The sequence below is a fragment of the Cyrtonyx montezumae genome, unplaced genomic scaffold, assembly GCF_038088225.1.
Source record: "Cyrtonyx montezumae isolate F1298 unplaced genomic scaffold, pur_monq_1.0 scaffold_11, whole genome shotgun sequence".
In the NCBI taxonomy this organism is placed as follows: domain Eukaryota; kingdom Metazoa; phylum Chordata; class Aves; order Galliformes; family Odontophoridae; genus Cyrtonyx; species Cyrtonyx montezumae.
Window position 1 is genome coordinate 7,980,983 of NW_027071837.1, and position 22,530 is coordinate 8,003,512.

General features: G+C 36.4%; 1 protein-coding gene across 3 annotated transcripts in view; it reads right to left on the reverse strand.

Annotated features, from left to right (window-relative positions):
* Positions 1–22,530, reverse strand: part of DACH2 (dachshund family transcription factor 2) — a 257,656-nt gene that overhangs the window by 48,724 nt on the left and 186,402 nt on the right. For all 3 annotated transcript variants that reach the window (XM_065729499.1, XM_065729498.1, XM_065729497.1), the window contains 3 exons: positions 14,213–14,368; positions 12,116–12,288; positions 895–1,030 (listed from right to left, as the gene is read on the reverse strand). In XM_065729499.1, the coding sequence (XP_065585571.1) occupies positions 895–1,030; positions 12,116–12,288; positions 14,213–14,368 (465 nt within the window). The remainder of the gene's footprint in view (positions 1–894; positions 1,031–12,115; positions 12,289–14,212; positions 14,369–22,530) is intronic.

Sequence of the window (22,530 nt, forward strand, 5' to 3'; positions counted from 1 at the left end):
TACATACATGAAAGGTAAGAGCATCTGCCTTCTAGACCTTCCCTTGTGTGTGCTATGTTTTGGCAAAGTAGTTCAGTTTCTATTGATTAGTTTGTCAACTGTCAATGCAGCTACGTAGTGCAATGGTGCTGTAGCACGGACCACAGTCAAAACTCCAAAATCCCAGCAAGCTGCTGAGTAGTAATTTGAAGGAAGTGAAGCTTGCAGTGACTGCCATGAACTGCACTGCTTTTGTAGTTTAAATCTAGCTCAGCAATATCTGCATGGGCTGCAGTTTCTGTGAACACAAAAGTGTTGACACACATGGATGCAAAGAGATGATAACTGACTTGCCCTAGATGTCTCCTGGAAGCACCAAGAATAGGATCCAAATTTCTTCCAGTACAAATTTGCATTTTAAACACAAGATCAATAATGCACAGAATGAAAATTGTTCTTGAGAGAACAAAAAACAAGTAAATAAAAAAACAAAAAAAGTTCTCAGCTTCATGGCAGTGTGAACGTTTGGGCAAAAATGAGTTTTTTTATAGTGTAAAAGTCATCATACATGTGTTTTCATGTGAACTGAAACATAAAACATATCCTGTTATTTTTCAACTCCACATGGTTTCAGAGTCATGAAAGACTAGTGAGTCACATCACAGAAGGGATGCTATCTTCTGTGCATGGGTAGATACAGGCACAGAATGGAAGGCTGGGCTCTGCACAGTGATGAATCTAATACAACAAACTGAAGTGACAAACTTTCTGTCATTTTTGTGGGATTTTTTTTGCATTTCTTTCTGTTTTTTAAGAAATGAGGGCTTTCTTGAGTTTACCAGTAAATAAGTATTTGCTTCAATAAACTGCTCAAAACTGTGATTGTCACGGGGTGTGAGGTTGCAGAGCACTAACCAATTCTGTCTGGTGTGTTGTCAAGCTGGGAAGGTGAGCTGGACACGCTGCTGCTCTGATGAGAGGAAGCATGGCTCCCAGGCCGCTGGCTGTCCTCTAGGGATGGAGCTGGAGAAGGGCTGTCTTGAATCCTTTCCTTGAAAGAGAAATAAAACAAGGTCTGTGCAATTCGATTAATGAACTTCACTTCAGTTCAATAAAAAAATAAAAATGGCTAAAATAACAGTTACTAATAACAGTAACTAGCCTTTCCAAGATAAACAGCAAACAGAATTCACATCAAAAGAGTAGTATAGCCTTCAATATTAAAAAAGAATATAATCTTCTACATGCATTGCATCTAGGCACAGTTTTTCATCCATAGAGTCATGGTACAGCATTTACGCCCTCTTCTTTTTTTCTTTGTCACACATAGCAATACAGATAATATTTTTTCATGTGGTTTGCACCAACTGATTTTAATCTACAGATATTGAAATCGGCATGTATGAGTCACTTTCCACACAAATAATACAGATTTTAACTAACTGGCACTAAACACAGTCAAATTTGTAAATTCACATGAAAAATCACTTCTATCCTTCAATAGACTACATGAGTGTCTTCCTAAGGCAGCATACAATCCAATTATAAAAGCTGTGGCACTGGTAAAGACAAGTTCACAAGTTCAGATGAAAAGCACCACTGACCAACAAAAACAAGAATGCTTGCAAATTTTTATGTGCATATTTTCACAAAAAACTTTGAGATTGAAGTGTAATTGAAATACACATATAGGAAAGGAGAAAAAAATGATAAGAAATTGTAAAATTTAGAAGAACAGAATTCTGCAGTCCTACCTATGCTTGAAGACTTGAGATGTTGTAGATCTTCCACTGTCAGAATTTTTACAAATAGGTTAGACAAATAATTATTTGTCCTGCCTTGAAGAAGACGATTTATTATACGACCACTTGAGACCCTTCCAAACCCTACTGAGTCCACATGCATTATTCTGAACTTATGAAAAAATGCCAATTCCCTTTTTCATCACTGTGAGGACCAATGAAAAAAAGAGACTCATCTCAAAGGGGATAATCTAGATAGTTTTACGTTAAAATTTTCATTTTAAATCCTTTGTTACAAGTAAGAAAGACCTTAAAGGCACAGTTTCAGTGGAGGGACACTAAGAATGAGGAGTCCAGAACCTGCATCTTTGCAGTTGCCCTCATCTGTGGCAATCAGCTGTTCCCAGCGGAAACACGGAACTGAAATATTAGTGATTTTTTTAATTTCATTTTTTAAGGGAGATCCTCTTGCCCTCACCCCATTAAAAACTACAATTACAATTATAGTGTAATCTAGTGAAGTTTTCTCAAAGAAACTTTGCCGTTCTTCTGCCTTTCTAATCCATTTCAGATTTTTCAGTATGAGCATGCAACCTGGGTGCTCGGTGACAATTTTCCATGTGCTTCTGAACATATGCTCAATAGCATCCAAACTTTTAATGCAGTTTTTGCTAGACACTATGCTGAATCAATACTATAGCTCAAGGAAGAGAACACTAGATTCTAATAGTTTCTTCATTACCAATAGCTAGCATAATAGCTTCTGTTCATAACCTACTGGGGCAATTCATTAATAACACTGGCAGTAGGATCGACATTTTAAGAATATTGTTACCCATTAAAGCCATCTCTCTAAAGCACACTCATCTTCATATTTACAGACACATTTGAGAGCGATGCAAAGAGTATGTGAGAGTGGATACTTCTAATAACAAGGGGTGGTATTTCTCTATTCCAATCACACCAGCCAAAAATGTAGTAATGAATGTGTTTTTAATAGGATAGTTATTGTACCTTAAATAAAAACTGAGCTTCAAAATCATGTAACAGATGTGTACCTATTACATAGCTGTTAATCCTCAATGGAACTGTTTTCACTAATTATCTGTTATTTAATGAACATACAATAACAAACAAATCTTGAAGGGAGACTTTTAACTGCAGTATTTTTGAATGTTAATTAAAATATTTATTAAGTTTTTACAAATTAACCTACTATATGTTGAGTTACAAGATCTTAAAATTTTTATAAGTGAATGCTTTTAATCTAACAAATTCTCCAATTCTAGGGGAAAAAAATTAAAAATAAAAAAAAAGCCACTCATCTGGCCAATGTTTTATCTTTGTCTTCAAAAGAGTCATCTTAGAGGTTGCTGATATCAGTAAAATGGAAGACAGATACGATTTACTCTGTGAGCAGTCTGTTCAGTACATCACATTTAAAGGGTCATATCAAAAAGAATTCTTCAAGGTTTATGATGAATAATATACAAGCAACTGACATAATCTACCTAAACCTGCACAAAGCATGAGACTTTCCTGAACAACATTTTTGTCTCTAAACTGGAGAGTTGTTGATTTGACAGATGGACCACACTGTCAGTAAGAACTCGGCTGCACATCCGCACTCAAAGATGTGTGAACCGATGGCTACATGCTGAGGTGGGGACCAGTGATGAGTGGTGCCCCTCAGGGGTTGGTACTGGGACTATCTATGTCTTCGTTGGTGACACTGACAGGAAGACTGAGTGGAACCTCAGCAAGTCTGTCAACAACACCAAGCAGAGCGGAGCGGTTGATATACTGGATGGAAGGTATGCCATCCAGTGGGATCATGACAGGCTTCAGAGTTGGGATAAGTAAACCTCGGCAAGTTCAACAAGGCTGAGCATATGGGCTGGAGCAATCCCAAGAATGAATATAGGCTGGGCAATAAGTGTATTGAGACCAGCCCTGCAGAGAAGGACTTGAGGGCAGTGGTGGCTGAAAAACTCAACATAAGCCAGCAACATGTGCTTGCAGCCCAGAAATCAAGATGTATCTTGGGTTGCATCAAATCAAGTGTGACCAGCAGGGCAAGTGAGGTGATTCTGCTACTCTGCTCTGCCCTCATGAAGCCCTGAATGGAGAAAAGCTGTGGATGCTCCATCTCTGGAGGTCTTCAAGGCCAGACTGCATGGGGCTTTGGGCAACCTAATCTAATGGATGACAATCCTGCCCATGACAGGGAGACTGGAACAAGGTAAGCTTTAAGGTACCTTCCAACCAAAGCCAATCAGTGTCTGTGCAATCCTGAGCTTGGAAATACTTATGTCATCTACATTTATTTACTTAAGGCTATTATTTACATAACTGGTTACAGCTAACAGGCTACAACTCTGACTGTAATTCTACCTCCTTGGATTTCAGTTTTAACAATCCTCTTTGACATTATTTTCTTTTTTTGACAAAGAGTGTTCAAGTTACAATTAAGATATAATTTCAAAAAGGTTAATTTTACAAAAGAATGTATAGTTAAAGGAAATTTCCTTGTCTCTTGCAACCATGAAAATGAATTGGCAAGGAGAAGACAAGACAACTGTTCTGAAAAAAAAAAAGCCCAACAAAACGAAAACACCTACAAACAAATATGATGACAAATTAACACAGTTATTACACAAACAGCCATACAGGTCACCTTAAATCAGAGTTCAGTAATTCAAAAGTGTATGATTTGGGAAAGCAAAGTATCATACCTCTATCTGATAACTGTTCTTTCCATTGTCTCTTGCTATAAAATAATCTCTGCCTAAAGTAATTTGCCTTCAAACTTGGGGTCTTATTCAGAAATGTTCAGGCAGAAATAAACATGCCAAATAACAATGTCATTCTTAATCACACAGTGAATCACCTTCTAAGAGAGAAAGTTGATTACACCATCTAATATCTTACTGGTTACAAAAATTTACATGTACTGGGAAGATGCACCTTTCCCTATGTGCAAAAAAGGAGCTGAAATTTTCTCTATATTTTATGTACTACAAATGAAGATACAGTGTCATCATTTAAGACTGCATATGGATAGAGAAACTGTATTTCAAATGTTTGTGTGGAAGTACAATTTCTACTACTATAATGAATAACACTATGAACAGACTTTTTTTTCCTCCAAGTAAACACATCCATTTTTCAGACCTGTAATCAGTATGCATCTATTTAGCTACTTAACAGCAATGTGCTCTGGTTCATTAGGTAGCTACTGTTGTGTCTCAGCCTAGTTAAAATTTCACAGCAAGTTAATCTATTTTATTACAAATGAGAACACAAGTGATAATGTCCTCACCATTTTCCAAACACAGGGTTAACAGTATTTGTAACAAATCAATGAGGGCATTTAAATAGGAAAATTGCAAATCTAAAACCTTAACATTTTTTTACACATTGATGACTTCATTTTATTTGTCATTTATGTATTTTACAACCATTTCACTTTTCATAGATTTTACTTTTTTTCTTCATGAAATAGCTCAGTTCCCACTGGTATGCTGCAGTGCAGCCTGGTTCTGCAGTTGGTATACATAAAACTGAGGGGGAAACACTTCAGAATACTCATATTTTCTCAATTGAATTTCTTCATATTTTATAAACCTTCAGGATTCATAATCCATGTTATAACGTAATGAATTATATATGTATAATCTACAGATTGTGAGAATTTTATGAAAAATGAAAACATTTCTCAAGATCTTACCTATTTATCTAACTATAGCACCTACTTTATCTTTTCTTTTTCCTTTACAGAGCTATATCATAAATTCTCAAAAAAGACTTTTTCAGTATTTAATCCTTTTGAAGGGTAATATATTTCTGTCTTACTAAAAAATAGTGTCTTGCTTTGGCTTAGAAAATGTAGCTACAAAGCCTGACACTGTTAATTTTAGTTATGATTTAAGTTAACAGCATTGAAGTCATCAACTCATGCAACTTCCAAATACATCCTTGATTTCACCTCAGTATTCTTTCCCTGTGAGATGGCATTCCACACAAATAATATGAAACACCACATAACAGTTTTATCCTCACTAGTTTTATTAGAAATATATATGAACAGCTTACCTGTTTTTGACATAATCATCTTGACCTTAATTCCTTACCTCTGATTTTTTTTTTTATGGTATTGATCTTCATTTTGTGTCAAGAGTTTAGAGAAATGATGCTGCTAGATTTCCTTTTATTTTTCTTTATTCTCAGTGCTAATGTAGCTGTAATTACTCTTCCAAATGTTAATCTATTAATGAGTTCCTAGAGGATTTAATGGCATTTCACTCCTGACAAGCAGGATTTGGAAGTTTGTCTGAGTCCTGGACACTTTATTCAGACATTTATCTTGATATTTCATATTTAATTGAGATGCTTTTTCTGTTCAGGGTTCTGCAGTAGCAGGAGAACTGGAATTCAGACCTCACTGCTGAAACTGAGAGAAAGAAAATATGGGGCTTCTATTGTCTTTAGGTCTAGATTAGAGTTTTCAAGTATTTTAAGAAATAAATTCAGAGTTGATCACCACATTCATAGGCTCTGGTATAATAAATTTTCCAACATTAATGTGCTCCCTAGCTCCCCATGGGAATATGCAGTGTCACACCTCAATCTTACAGAGCTTGCCAAATCATTCAGATTACCGAAATGGACCACAACCTAGCTAACCTCACTAACAAAATACCAAGAACCAGAGAGGTTCATTTCTCATTTACTAATGTACTGTTACGAGAAACACTTAGCAGTTAGGCTTTTCAAAGAAAACTTATAATCTTGATATTAAGAGCTATATTAAATCTGAGATGATGATGGACAAATTAAATATGATAGACCACAAGAAATATGTTAATATAGCTACAAATTTTGGGCAAGAGAGCAGTGGTTAGGTTTATATTTTGAGCTATCTTAGTCTCTGAATGAGCACATGTAAATAGTAAGGACAACTTCTTGGTCTTGTGAGCTAGTTATATCATCTCCAACTGCTGTAAGAACTGGAGATGAACAAAGGAAACAGCTGGTCTAAAAACTAAGATAAGATATGTATGTCTGAAAGCCAGCTGGATCCTATTCATCTTTTGCACTGTATTGGAAAAGCATTCATTTAAAACATACACTTTGCCATTTGAAATGCATTATTTTTTCCCACTCTGTATATATAGTTGCTTCAGTCATAGTCAACTGGCATTTGTTTTCATACCAAATTTAAGAAATAATAAAAACTCTTCTGTTTACTGATTTTTAATACCAGATGTTCACTTGCTAATTCCATTACCTTGTAACTACTTCCTATAATTCATTAATTGCCAGCTGCTCAGCCAAACAGAGAACCACAGCTAATCAGATGGTATTGGTAAACAGCCAAGCAAGAGCTTCTTTCTTCAACATTTCTTAAATTAGCAACTACTGGGAAAGCTACAGCAATCTTCACTGGTATATTAAGATTTTACCTTACATTTTCTTTGAATCTGAAAGCATAATATTGACTAAAATTGGACGGATTCCTGTCATGGAAACTTCCTACTTCAATCCGTCCTATGAACTGTTTCATCCAGTGCTGCTGCTGAATGAAAGAAAGGCACTCTGGAGACTAATGACTGTAATGCTGTATCTCATCTATGTTATAGCTATATTAGTTATTAACTACAAATGCAAATGCTTAGGCCAATACTAAAAAGAACTGAGCCAGAACTAAAAGCTATTATGTGCTTGGCGTGACAATATTCCTTTGCTAGCTTTGCAAAAACGAGAAGTACTTGATTCTTACATCTTTTCTCCACTTGCGAGTTTAAAAATAGTGTTCACTGCTTATTCTTTCAACTGGCAATTCGTTGTCCCTGTGCTAATGAGCAATGCACTCTTGGCATTGCAGGGACAGAGAAATGGCTCCCTTCACAAGAGGAGACAGGTAAAGGCTATTTGATGCAATTCATAGGGACCTGAACATCTTCAGTATTAATAGCTTCTCTGTCAGTGAATAAAAAGATATAATTCTGCAAAATTCTTTTCTACAGATACCGTTAAAAAATTAGTCTTGTAGGAAGTAAGCAAAGTACCCTGTCTCACACATCACTTCCCTCATGTAATCTAGCAACCATTTCAGCAATAAGCTGCCAACAATGAAAACTTGATATGCAATGGGACAGACAACATCTAATAAAGAAAAGTACCACAAATTTTACAAAAGTTTTGTTTTATAAACTTTGTAATGATCTATAAACAATTCAGAATGAATTGAATGCAGAGATATGAAATTAACAACGTTATACATTTTTTAACTGGAAATGTTTTTATACTGAATTGTTTCTGAGTACTCTGAGATGGCCACATTTTTCTGGCTGTCACGTAAACATTATGAATGCGAGTTGTACAGCACGCAGAAAATAGCACCTCTCAGCAATAATTACACAACCCATCTGTATTGTCTTTAGGGAATTTAAAATGATGTCATATACATCCTTTAAAAATGCTTTAAGAATGGCTCAAAATCAGAAGAGAACACAAAGAAAAAACAAATTCAAACATTTCTACCACATGTACAGATCACAGGTTAAAAATAATGTTTTGTTCTGCTTATCAGTAGACCAAAACAATCCAGGTGTAAATTGTGTAACAAAATGCAAAATACTGCATTTCACCAAAAATGTCCACTTTTAACATTTTTTTCATTGGGTTTTCCAAATGCACTCAACAAACGTGCCACTTATTCTTAACTGGGATCTGCCTAATAGCAAAGAGAATAAGAGAAACACAGCAGTACAGCAAGCACGAAGGAAAGAAGACAAAAGAAAAATGAACAGCAGGAAACTAATTTGCAGAAATACTCCTACTTGAGAGAAACACATCTTTTAGTTAGAGCCAGAAGGAAGTGAGAGAGGACAAGATGGAAGAGGATGAGTGAGACAAGAGTAAGAGGAACAAATAAAGTACAAAAGATGTAGGGCAGAAAGAACAAGAAGCAAGGAAAAAGAGTAAAAGGGTAAAAGCCTCTCAAGTCAAATCTGCAATAAAATTTTGCCTCGTTGTTCTAGTCTCAGTCATCTTCTGTTACCTAACAAAAAAGGAGGCAGCTAAAGGCCCCTAATTTGAATTCCGTACCCACAACTTGAAGCCTGCCTTGAACACAAGCTTTCCTACAGTCTATTTCAGAGGGCTCTGTGGGAAATGGTCTTACAGTGAACACAAATGATCCACAGACACAGCTCCAGAACCTTGGCTCTTCCCAGCCCTCTTGTACTTTCTTAACCACAAGATAATGGAAGAGTTTCTCATTTTCTTTTTTCCAGGCTATATTCATACTTTCAGCCATACTCCTGGAAGTGAGGAGGAGACTAGTAGGTCTCCAGGACACCTTGTTGGACACAAGCCATGCCAGGCCCTTGCTTCCACATCAGGACATCCCAGCCCTGCTGCATGCAGCTACCTTCTACTCGTTTGCCCACAGAAACAGTTCATTGTGATCCCCACTACAGCTCACCCAGAAACAGCTCCAGAGATCTGACTCCTGCCAACCTTCATTACAAATTCACAACCCCATCTGATATCACTCCACAAATGAAATACATATTTTTCCTTTTCTAGTGTATGCTTCAAATCCCAGACAGAGCAAGAACAGGCCAGCATTTCTACAAGCAGTGATGTATTATTTCAAGACAAGCAAAACCCATTGTACATTTCCACTTGAGTGCTCTGAGGACTAACAGCCTCATCTCCAGGATTTCTTTTCCCTTGCCAGTCTCCTGTCAATCACTCTTTTAGACATCCCAAATCTACCTGAGTCTCTAGCATCTCCCTCTTCCAGATCCCATCTTTTTGTATGAAATTAAGTTTGTATGTTTCTTGGTTAAATAAGCTCCTTCTCACTTAAACAGTATAAATAAAGGCTATAGGCTTGATGACACTAACATAACATTCCTTGTATCCCTTGTGGCTTGAGGGCATCCCCAGTCTAAGGTCTTGTTGCACCAGATGGATAGTCAGGTGATCCAGATGATCTTATTATGAGGTTCCAAAGTTATGCCAATAAATAGAAGGGCTATTCTCATTTTTGTTGTGAAAGCTCTGCTATCCATGTATGTGCAGAAAGTCTCAACTCCTCTGGACCCTTTTTAACATAAATGCTGTTAAGATGTAGGTCTGTTTTCAGATTTTTATTCAACTCGTGTTCTCCGCATGCTTTCTAAGAATTCCTTTATGATAAACTCTATGCTGTGAATGGATACTAATAGTCACATTCATTTACTGTATAATTGAGTTTTTATAATTTAAATACAATACAGATATAACATTCATTATATGTCCACGGTAAAATAAAATTCTTAACACTGTGTAGTTATAGCTCTGTGAAGCTGAGTTGTTCTATATACTTCAGTGAGGAATTTTCTATTTTTGTATAAAGGGCTAACCCAAACTTCACTTCTGAGAATGTAAAAATACAATCATTGAGTAGACTTCTCTGATATTGAGGAGAAATAGAGAAATATTACTGGGTGAAAGTAAACTACCATATTTGTTCTCTACATTTTTTTCAGCCTACTCCATGAATCAAGCTCACTTCTGCAAAGTTCCAGCCCAGACTGGTCCTCAGCACCAGGCTGGCTGGCAAACTGTTTTACAGTTAGTGCAGAAACACTTGGATTGCAGAGTTCATCCATCTCAAGGAGAGCTCTGGAGAAAATGGCCACCAAACAGAAGTGTAGACATAAAAGGGAGAAGAAAGAGGGTGATAAAGTCATTGCTGCTGGGTTTTTTTGTTTTGGTTTGTTTTTTTTTACACTGTCATTCATGCAGATTATTCAGAACAACTTCAGCCAAGTTTCAAATGGAGCAAGTACTTCCAGATGAGCAGTAAATCCCTGAAAGCTTGGATTTATAAAGAGGGGCACTGTCAGAACCATACTTACAGCACTGCTAGTGGGTGCTGCCATAATCACATCAGATCACATTATAGATGAGTAAGAAGGTTTTGTGAGCCTGACCGTTTTGCCTGCCTAATTTACAGTGTTCCTGTCAGGAGGAAATCAAGTTTCATAGTTATGACATTTCTTTCTGGAGCACTAAATGTTAACTTTGCTGATCGTGCATATTTTGGTAGAACAGCTTATTTCTAAATGGCAAACGTGATATAAAAAGCGTAATGACTTCATTCAAAACTTTTATAGGGAGAGCAGCTGATTCTCACACCTATAGAAAACAGACTAAGTGGTATTTTAGTCATCAGAGGATAGAAATAGATACACACTCAATATATTCAATTCATTTTTCCCATTTTAAGTAATATCATGGTGCCATAAATGCAGTCTATCTAAAACCAGTTATTTTCGTACTTCCAATATGAACTTAAATAATGTTGTCATATAATGAAAGTATTATTATTGATAGATAACAATAGCAGCAACCCTTTTACATGTTTCATTTCATACAAAGATTTCATTTTAATTGATAGTCATTCAGAGCCAGATGACCGTATGTAAAGGAAGGAAAGGACAAAGGCAGCCTCACACTGTCTGTAATAAAATTCATATTCAGTCTCAGTACTCAGAACAAATGAGAGAAAGATGCAGCATCACTTGACAGGTAAGAGTAACTCCACAATGAATGCATGCACTACCTCTATCACACTACCTACTGGTGCATTTTCCTCTACATCATGTAGAGGAAATAATTCCCATTAGGGTGCTGGTGAGACCTGCTGTTGCTGTGTACATACTGCATATCCTTGGTGCAGGTGTTGGGGAAAAACTGCTGTAAATGAGTAATTAACATCAGCCAGGGCTTGCTCAAGAGCCTCCCAAAAACCTAACTATTTGCAAAAACTGTAGTATATGTTATGAAGTACTAGCATTGTTTACAAAGTTCTAACCTTCATTCTGACATACTGACAAAGCTTATGCAGTTTACTTCCTGCTACCACTATTCTACAGTTGCATTTAAGTTAGTTACCTCAAGAGGTTTCCTGAGCAGTTAAAGATTGTTTCGGTTAAACTAAAAAAAAAGTCTCATAATTTCCAACAATTTCTAACAATTCAATGACTTGCATTAATTAAAAGGTATTTGAACATCAGAGATATCATGTTTCCCACCTAGTCAACAACTGTGCAGACAGAATGATAAGGAGAAGTTATTATAGATCTGAACCAGACTAGTTCTAATCTAACAACTGTATTAGCATCTGTATTTAATTACATTACATATTTGTAGATAAAACAGAACATCTTATTCAACTTCTTGCATGTACTTTCCACAAACATAAGCACTACAAGGAAGAAAAGTTGTGGTGTACTTTATGTAGTATAAGCTCATTGCCTTTTGTATTTCTTAAAAGGTCACTGTAAACATTCTGTTAGTCACAAAAATCCAGTTTCATAGATGACTCTTACCTTTATAACAGAGGCCCCTGCCCTGGAAAGAGGACTGTGCATTTGGGCTGCTGCAGCCATGTTAGCTATTGTATTGAGGTGGTTCATCTGATTCATTGCCATTGCAACCGACGCGGGAGGTAGGCTGACGGGAAGCAGAGGGTGGGGCATCATCATAAACGGCAGGTCTATCCCTAAAAGAGACCATGAACAAGATATGCATATCAATCCCCCATTTCTTATCTCTTAATTTTTAATATCTATATTCTACTGGAATATTGGCTAGTTGGACTCAATTCTACTAAGAATTAACAAGTTTGAGGTTATGCAGGGAATAATTCTGCATTCTAGAAGAGGCCGCATAGTTTCCACTGGGCTAAGAAGCACACATGTAAAAGTAACACAACATTAGCAAGATTAATATACACTAGTGCACAAGTTCAGAGATATCTTTATTGACATCAACAAAGCAAAAACATACACATTCATTAATGATTTTAATAAGTCCTCTAACTTAATATACCTACACAGCAATCTGAGACTAGACTTCTGTATTAGGACTACTCTCTAAAGAAACCTGCAGACTGGACTCTACATCACCACCGTACAACCACACTGGTCTGTCAACTATAACATGGGATGAGAGCAAATCATGATCAACTACAACATATTATGATTCACTGTATTTTGTTTATAAGATGATACATGCCAATGACATGTTATGAGCCAACCCAACATACATCTCCCTTCACTTTAACCATACAGACAATCCCCTTCACTGCTTACATCCGTAAGCCTTCGTTCCTGTGTGTATCTCCTTTAACAGCCCAATATCTCTCCTCATACTCCATAGAGTTCCAAAACTCCCAGACACCATCTGGTCACAATGAGCTGCATATCTACTTAGAAGTCCAACTGACATGCAAACTGAATGCAAACTACAAACAAAATTTAACAACATATCACCAGTTTTAAGACAAGATCCATCACAGATTTCAGAGGACTAAGAGGGAAATATAGCTTGAAAATCATTGGACATAATGTCTGACATTCAATAAACTCTTCAACAACCTATAGACACTTGCCTACTACAATATCTGTTGGAAAATAACCTGAAAGTTTTTTTTTTAACACTAAGAATGTTATCACTTATGCAAAACATGTACAATACTGAACTATGCAAGAATATAAAATGAAAGAATAAACCATGGTGAATATTTGTCCCATAACTTGGTAATTCTTAATTACTGACACTTAGATTTCAGAAGCCTGAAATACCCAGGCTCCAACCCTGCCATGAACAAAGCAAATATTTATTGTAGGAGCCATCTGAGCAGTCTTGATTTCTTCATGTTTGTGGCAGTACTTGGGAAGCAAGAAAGTATCTGCTCCTACAATTTCATAAGGAGTCAGAAATGTCACTCATTCATTACAACTAACACCAAAAGTCAACTTTCAGAACGGATGATGAAGAAATGAAACATAAGATATTAAGGGTTCACAGATAGTGAGACTTTAATTCTTCATCCACCATAATCTTTTACAATTACTTTTTCTATCCACCATCTTTTTAAATATTATTTTTTGTTGTTTTCTGAACTGCTTTTTTGGAATAATTTCATAGTGCCTTCCCTTTTTTTTCGAAGAGAAGAGGAGATCTCTGGCTTCTCATTTGCCCCCTTTCTAAAGGAAGGAAAAGAGAAAGGTTTGAAGAGAACTCTGAACTCCAAAACCAGACTTCAACTGTGCCATTCTATTCCAGTTTCTTAGAATAGCTGGATTTAAGAGATGATTTTGCACAAACCTGCCAGGTACAAGGAAAGACAAAGAAGAAGACTACTTTTAAGTAGTCATTTTTCACCCATTCTTTGCTCTCTTACATTTGTATTTGGTGGCCAGCATTTTCAATTGGAAGAGAAGTCACTCATATAGGTAACATTTTAAGCAAATGTAGCTGTGTTTTAGGCCATGGCAATGATGACTGCAACTAACAGCCCCTAACCCAACAACAGGTGGCCATTCAAAGACATTGGCTGTATCTCACTGGGATATCCCAGCCTCCAAGCAGGGACCCCATATAGTTTTCTATTTTTTCCCCCATGAGGGTCCAGTACATACTGTTGGTAAGCAAGTGGTTCTGCTGAAGAGGACTGAGTGGGTGCGCACTTCCAAGGCTTGACTGTCCTGACAGTGTGGGATGACCAATGCTGTGCTGTGATCCTGTTGTAATGGGAGACTGAAGCTTGTCTTTATCCCAGGAGGACTCACTCCCACCTGCAAAACAGGGTATAAAGGGACCACAAATGGCATACACTTTCTTAGAAAAAGAAATCTACTTTGTTAGTGACAAACTAATACTCTTTACCACACCTGTGCACTTAGCACAAACACAGCACTTAAAAAAAAATTAAAAATTAAGGAATATCTGGAAAGTAAGCAATCCAAGACACTGGATCACTGGATCCTGCTGTCAGAGGGAATCAGGCCTGCTAGGAACTAATGGGTGTCTATCACTGCTGTTAATACTAACAGAATGTACTCCACTACTCACTTCTTGAATGGTCACAGCTCTCCTAACTTTAAGTTGAATGACCTGAACAGGCTACAGCAATTTATCCCTCTGTCTCATTATCTCTGAGCTTTAGTAGCTTTTCCTCCTCTGCTGGGCTTGATCCTGGGGATGTTCAAAGTGTAGCTCTTCACTTTGCTAGGTTAGCCCAGCCAGGCATTAGGTAGGGCTTGGTAACTATCAGTATTCAGGAACTTGAAGGTAGAGTTCAGATTCTTATAATACACAGCAATTGCAATCAGAACAACAACAAAAAATTACAGCAAACTGAGCACTCATCTGTTTGGCCCAGAATATCTGTTTGGTCTTCTGAAGATGCTGTGTTTTGCAGCAATTTTACAGATGGTAGTTTTCTTTAGTATTACATTTATACGCATGAATAACAACAAGCTCCTTTTAAAGAGCAGTTAAGCAGACCATGAGAGTGAATTCTGAAATACACACCTGGTCCGCAAAGCAAACCACCTTATAAGTCAGGCTGAACAGTTCTAGAGTATAAAGCTATTTTAGGTACACTCCTTTCTCAGGTATATCCCATGTTTTCAATTAGACTGATTGTTATGAAAATACATAATTGCAAGTATTGATTTTGTTTTGATTTTATGAACAAGAACTTCAATAGAATAAGTAACAGATTACTGTGATTAAAGGGGACAGTGGTAGAAAGTAAAATCCACAGTAATTTAACATGAAAGTAACATAAAACTTCTACATTTTAATGACAACACAGCTAATAAACGTGATTTATACTGCTAAATGCAAAAGTTTGAAAGATCAGTGATTGAAAAAAAAGGAAATCACTCCATCATTTTAGTAGTACGTCCGTGTATGAATTACCCTCCTATGAAAGATTTGTAATTTGCAAAATGATGAGTCATAACTGACAAAGAAAGATACAGTGAATAAAGGCACATAATATAATATAACATGGCATAGTGTGGTAATTAGAAGCACTGCTGCAGTTTAAGGTCCTTACAGTATTCTCATTACAAAGCATAGCAGCACTTTTAAATAACATTTGACTAACATTTAGTTTAAAGTGGTTCACTCGAACCATGGTGAAACAGAGGTACTATTTAGGGAAGTATGTATCAACTCAAATCTGTAATTTAAAAAAGTCTTTTTTAGCATCTGATTTTAGGAAATAAATTTTATTTTTCTCTATATGCTTTCTCAGAATAAAATATGCCTCCTCCCACCCCCCAAAAAAACAAACAAACAAAAAAACCCAACCAAAACAGATGAAAAGTCCCATGCCATGAATCTTCTGCTTATAGATTGATCTTATAAATGTAACCTCCCCCATCAAAGCAACGGCCATGAAAACTGCACCCAAGACAGTTTATCAGAGAATTCTGGAAGAAGAGACAAAATTGTACTCTTCACCAGAAGTTTCCCATACCCCACCTGCTTTCTTCCAGTACTTTCAATCCCAACTCCTGGCTCATTTATTTACTTATTCCTGGAAGTTTCAAAGTCTCATGCATCTACCCACATTCCTGTGGACCTGATGCTGCAGTATCAGAGCCCAGCAAGATTTCTGGGCTAAGCTGTATGTTCTACAGGAACGAACAATTATTCCTACATGGAGAACTGTGCTCCGAAGAAAAGTGACTTGCTCAAGGAAATACAGGAAATCTGCAAAGGAACAGGAAACTAAATTTAACTTCTGTCATAGAGTTCAAATAATCAGATCAGGTTTCCATAAAAATGTGGACAATTACTTCTTTTTCCTGGAAATTCCACTTGTAAATCTGCACCTGTATTCAGTGACAGCACCAGAAGGATAAATTGCAGTACACTTATATCTACAGATGATTCCTATATTCTTATGCTCTCCATCACTCTTCCTTATATAAAGAATGAACAGTATTGCTGAGAGTATGATATATAAGTGTAATATAATAATCTTAATTGTATCCTACAGTCTTCAATACACCTCACAGGTAACAGCTTCATCTCTTAATTTGCGTTGCATATACTATGGTGTAGCAAGACCCTTAAAGTGAAATAAAGAAGTACAATTACTTCTTACCTACAACTTTTAAAACACTGATGCATTTTGTAAAGACAGTATGATTAATTATCTCCAACTTACAAGTGGGAAAGCTGAGCTTTCCCAGTTTTGTGGATCAGTTTCTTCCAGGTTCTTGGTATACTAATGTTGAAACTGAAAGAGAAGTCAGTTCTGGTCCTGCTCTTGCTCCCTTTACTTTCAACTCATCCTACCTACAGTGACTTTGCACAGCTAAGGATAACAGCTTCAAAAGAGAACTTGCATCCTTCCCTCCAGCACCTACTTCCACACAGTAGAAAAAAATTACATGTAAATTAATAGGATTAGGAAAAATATTTGAAGAAAAAAGCAAAAAAAGAACACAATTAGGAAAAACAGAAACAGAAAACAGCAATTTGATTTATTTTACATCTTGTGGATAAGGGGAAACTGATTTAATTTTGAAATAAGAAAAGTTACTAATTTTTTAAATGAAATGAACTGATTCGTAAGTGTCATACGAGCATTAACAGAGCCCTCAGAAGTCTGTTCATTTGTCATAATGCCAATACATCATTTCTACACTTTACAAAAAGCTTTATGTTTAACACTATTACCCACTACCCAGATGACCTTCTCTCCAACAGATAAAACTAAAGGACAGAAAGGTAATTTTTCCTTATCTTGTTTGCATTCTAGTCGATCTTGTCCCAGAACAGATTGTATTCAGCATTAAAAAAGGGCAAGAGAGACAAGAACCTCCATCTTCCAGGGCTCCTGACGCTTATCAGGAGCAAGCACTGAGCCTGCAGTTTCCTTAAATGCAGCCACACCGAAGTGGAAAGAAGGTGGCAATGGTATTAGCTGTCCAGCCATCCCAAAAGATTACAGAATCCACTCACTTGCTAGGAGAAGCTAAAAAAAAAAGGTCTGACCTGATTCAAAGACCCAGTTCAGCTCATGCAGAAAATCTGGTGCACCATTCTTATGATGCTTTTCAGATTTACAGACAAATGCTCTGTGTGGAGGGTGAAAAAAAGGCCTAGTAGTCTGCATCACACACAGTCATCTACAAAGAAACGTAGTGCATGCTTTGAAGGACACAGATAAAGACAGAAACTATATGAATTTGGTAAGAGGAGTTACTAATTTAGTCTGGTATTCACTAGTCTTAAGAGGTTATTGGAGAGAACTTGTTTATCAGTGCATGACTTACATTTATGTTCAAACAAGCAAAAGCAAAAGTAATGCTACAAATTCCAGTCCATTCACTCCAAAATTACAACATGGTAAGAAAACATTCCCGTAATGCCATTTTACAGCCCAGTGGACAACTTCTGAACATCTCCTCTACTGAATCCCTATGAACATGGAATTCAGACGAGTTCATTTACACAGGGATTCAAATCACAGGTAACAGAAACAAATACAGGAAATCAGACCAAGCAACACATCTATGTAGTGCTGGTTCTGTACTCACAGATCTTCCATACACTGTATGGTTATATGTGCAATCACATGCAGGTTTGTAAGCAAAGAGCTTCTGTTCCAGTTTCATTTTGTTTAGCTGAAAGAAATGGAGGTGATAAGCTCAGCCTGGTTTTCCTGAAAACACTGCTTCCTGCCCATCTTTGACTTCAGTTGTTCCGAATGTAACTAAAAATGCTCCACGCTTTCTAGCAACCAACCACTCTAATTCAAAACAAAAAGCACTTATTTTTTTGTTGAAGATCTATTTAGGAAGATTAAATTAGTGTCTTAGTTTTAGGTATTGAAAGATCTCCAGAAAGTAATCAAAGTTCAACTTTGTGACAGTTACCTTTCATTTGGTTTCAAATTCATTTTATCTGCCTTAAAACTGTATGGTCTACCTAAATGAAATCCCCTCTGTCAGAGGTACCTTTGAATTGAACAATCACACTGTTTCAATCCATGACTGTCATTTTATTTTTTGTTGTGATATATTTCTGAAAAATTGAACTCAAATTGTTAAAAACAATATCGTTTTCACTTTTCAATTTTATTCTAAAACCATTTTTAAGCACATTTTTCATACTACTGGGTATAGAGAAAGTAGAAGATCAGCTGTAAAGAACAAATATCCAGTGCACTGTTATTTCAGCACTGATAGTATAAAAGTATTTAACACCAATAGCATTATAAATGTCCAGCATACACTAGTCCTCTGAACTTTTTTGGCCTATCTCGAAATCCAATATTCCTAAGCCAGAATGTGCCTGTTTGCCATTCGTACCTCCATTGTCTTCAGGTGCCCTAGGCCACTTGACTTTTACCCACACACTAATCTTGCCTCGATATGGGGAAAGATAGACAACGCAAAGAACATACTCCACTGAAAACACTTCAGCCTGCAACTTTTGTGCACTCTTACCATGGTATGTGCATTTGAATGTCTAAGGAAGAGAAGATAACATAACAGACAAGATTTTCATCAGTGCACTACAGAATGACAGCTTTCAAAGCCAACAAGAGATCCAGTAGTGTCTGTAAATGTTTTAACAGTTATAATAATCTCTATGATAGAAGGTACAGCTGATTGCTCCATTAGCTACAATATCAACACATGGTTTTAATTTGCCAACAGGATAAGATCAGATGCCAGTATGAGAAGTGTCACTTTTAGAATCTATCCAGCCAGGAATCCACTTTGTCAATAGTAAAAAGTTCATGGCATCAAAGCAGAATGTATTCCTTGTCTGAAAATAACCTTTTGCATAATAATGACCAAAACTAAATATCCACAAGTCAGTCATTGGCTACATTCACTGATTAATAAATAACTGGGTACTATGAATCAACAGATGCCCCATAGAGCTTCATTTACCTAAAAAGTCATCCAATTTGACATATTAAATAAAGGTAAACTCAGGCCTCACCTCTTGCAGATTATGTATATACATATATATTTAAATGCTGAGACACACACTGGCCTGATAAAAGTAATTTGAACTAGCAGACTGAAATTTTGTCTTTTCAGAGGAACAAGAACTTTCAGAATTCAGATAATCCAACACAGAGTTAGGATAGGAAGGGTCCATCTACATCATATTCCTGGTACTGTCATTTTACCATCAGAAAAATGTAAGACTGGGTGAAAGCTGCGACTCATTTAGCCCTACATTCAAGTGGCAATGAATGATCTTCCTCATCAAGACTACATAAGACTCACCACACCCTGGGATTTCTTACCACCCACAAATAAATTTTCTTGTTTTCAAATGGAAATGAGATTTGTTTGTTTAGATCAAGATTAAAAGTTGGCTAATCCTGCCCCTAAAATCATGACATCCATCTGAAAATCTTAAAGATCTGCAGTGCATTTTAAGCCTAACTGTACTGATTTGTCTAGCTGTGTGTATTTGGCTGTATCAGCTTCTGGATTGTGCCCTATAAGAAAGCCACAAAGTGTGTAGGGTAAGATATTAAAACTCAAGAAATCCAGTGATGGCTTTACTGGGCTACTTCCAAAAACTTATCAAGTGGTTCAGCAGATGTAATTACTGCTTAGCCCTGCCAAAGCTTTGAAATGTGCCCATTAATTCAGCAATTCCCAATCTGTCCATCAGTCACTCATACTTAAAAAATATGTCTGTCACAACATAGGTGAAGTAATCTGTTGATAATTATACAATAAGAAGTCATAGGAAATTTGAATATAGTTTCTGAACTTTTTGAAATGTCTGAATGACATCAAAATCAAAGTTTATTTCAAAGCAAACAGGATAGTGAAGATAACCTAAAATGTCAGTATTTAATTGCAGTTGATCTTGAAGAATAATCTGATTAACTACAGAAAGATACTTTTTCATAAGATAAACACAGAGGTATATTTATTGCTGATGGCTACTAACACTTGTCAGTGAGTGTTATTTCTTACTTTAGAGGAACTACTGATTAACAGCTGCAAGGAAATTTTTTCAATAAACCACACTTCTGTAAACAGGAGCTAGAAATCAGACACTCCCTCAAGTAACAAACACTAAAAATTAGAAAAGTGATGCAAAACAAATAAATTGATGAAGAAAAAAGAAAATGCTTCATGATTTAAATGGAGTGGATTGACACCAACAGAAGAACAAGGCTCAAACTGGCAGCATCCTCATTTAAACATGAAATATTAAATACACCTCAGTGGGTCTTCTGATTCAAGTTAAACCACCAAATTACCCCCATCAAAGTTAGATTTGAAAGCTGAAGGATCATGGAAGGCTGGATACAAACGATCACAATAAATTTCAAAAGCACTTCTCCAAGTTAGTTACCTGTATCATTCTCCTCATTTCTTTTGTTGCTTTGGTCATGCATAAATATAAATCAAAACAATTAACTTCTTGCCTGTGAAGGGACGTGAAAAAAACTCTGATAATTAATAAATTATGTCTCCTTTTCTTTGCTGCTTGATATTTAACTGTGTAATAATACAGTGCAGGGAAAGCAACCAAACAAAGAAAACAAACAAAGAGCAAGTAGTATGCTTGTTATCTTTACATTAGTAGTTAGTGCTTATGGCTTCCTAAATGGAAATTACTCACGATATTTCAGAAGGGAGAAGACATATAAATAAAGGAATAATAGCCATCAGGATGACTTCATATGAACACAGTAATACCTGCAGCCCATTTCATCCTAGTACTTTGTCTCTAGCAAGGGCCAACAGCAGTATTTAGTGAACAAAAGAAAGTCTACAGTTAAAATTTCCTAGAATATTCCCATCAACTTGTGGATTATGAACTTCCCAAAACAGAGGTACTTTCCTTTAATTAATAATTCTTACTAGATTTCTCTTCCATTTAATTAAACTATTGTCCATTTTCCAAATCAACAATACCCTACAGCAGCAAGGAGTTCCACAGCTTGACCATACGCTATGGAAACCTATCTTGTGCTACTGAGGTGAGGGGATAAACACATTTGCTGCCTTCCTCTGATCTGTCTTACTCTGTCTTCTAGTTCTTGTAATGTAAGAAATTATCAATAATTCAGCTTCTCCAATGCAGTGTACTCTATTGTTCGTGGAATTAGGGAAATTAAAGTTCAAATCTCAAAATTCTTATGGATCTGAATCAATGTCAAAAGCACATGCAGGCTCCTTCCTAAGATGCGTTAAGTGACCTCTGTTTTGTCACTCAACCCCTTTTTGCATGAATCTCATCAAGTTTGAGCTGGTGGACAGACAATGCACATTTGTATTTTTTGAATACAAAGTTGGTTAAGGGAAACCCCTGTCAGTTTACTGAAAATACTTTGCCAAAAGAGGGCTTGATGTATCATTGTTTCAACAGAATTGATGGCAGCAAACTCAAGAGAGAGCAAGCTTTTACCACCATACATATAATGCATCTTGAAATGTAACCACAGGATTACGAGTCATTCTTGCACAACTCATCCACTCACTGAATGACAACTAACATTTTCAGTGGTACATGCCTCATTTTATTGCTATATATTTTTATATAGAAAGGTAACAATACTGTATTAGAACACGCTATCTCTTACGGTTTAGGATCATCATCAACTACAAAAAAGACTTCTCCTTCTTACTGAAGGACCAAAGTCTGTCTTTAGAAACACACGCATTTCACAGATAGGAATAAGGTCAAAATTTTGTCTGTCATGTTTTTATTACTGTTGATGATGCACAAGCCAGAAATAAAACAGCTTAACTTTCAGATCTTGAAGAGAGTTTGTAGGGCCAGCTGCCAAAATGGATAAAACATAAATCCTAAACTAAACAACTGCAGCCAGCAAGCAAGGAACTAGGATTCCAGTGATGACAACTGCTGACACCTTAGATCCTCACAAACTATGCAGTTGGGTGGCTTGATTTTTTTTTCAAGTAATTTTTTGATT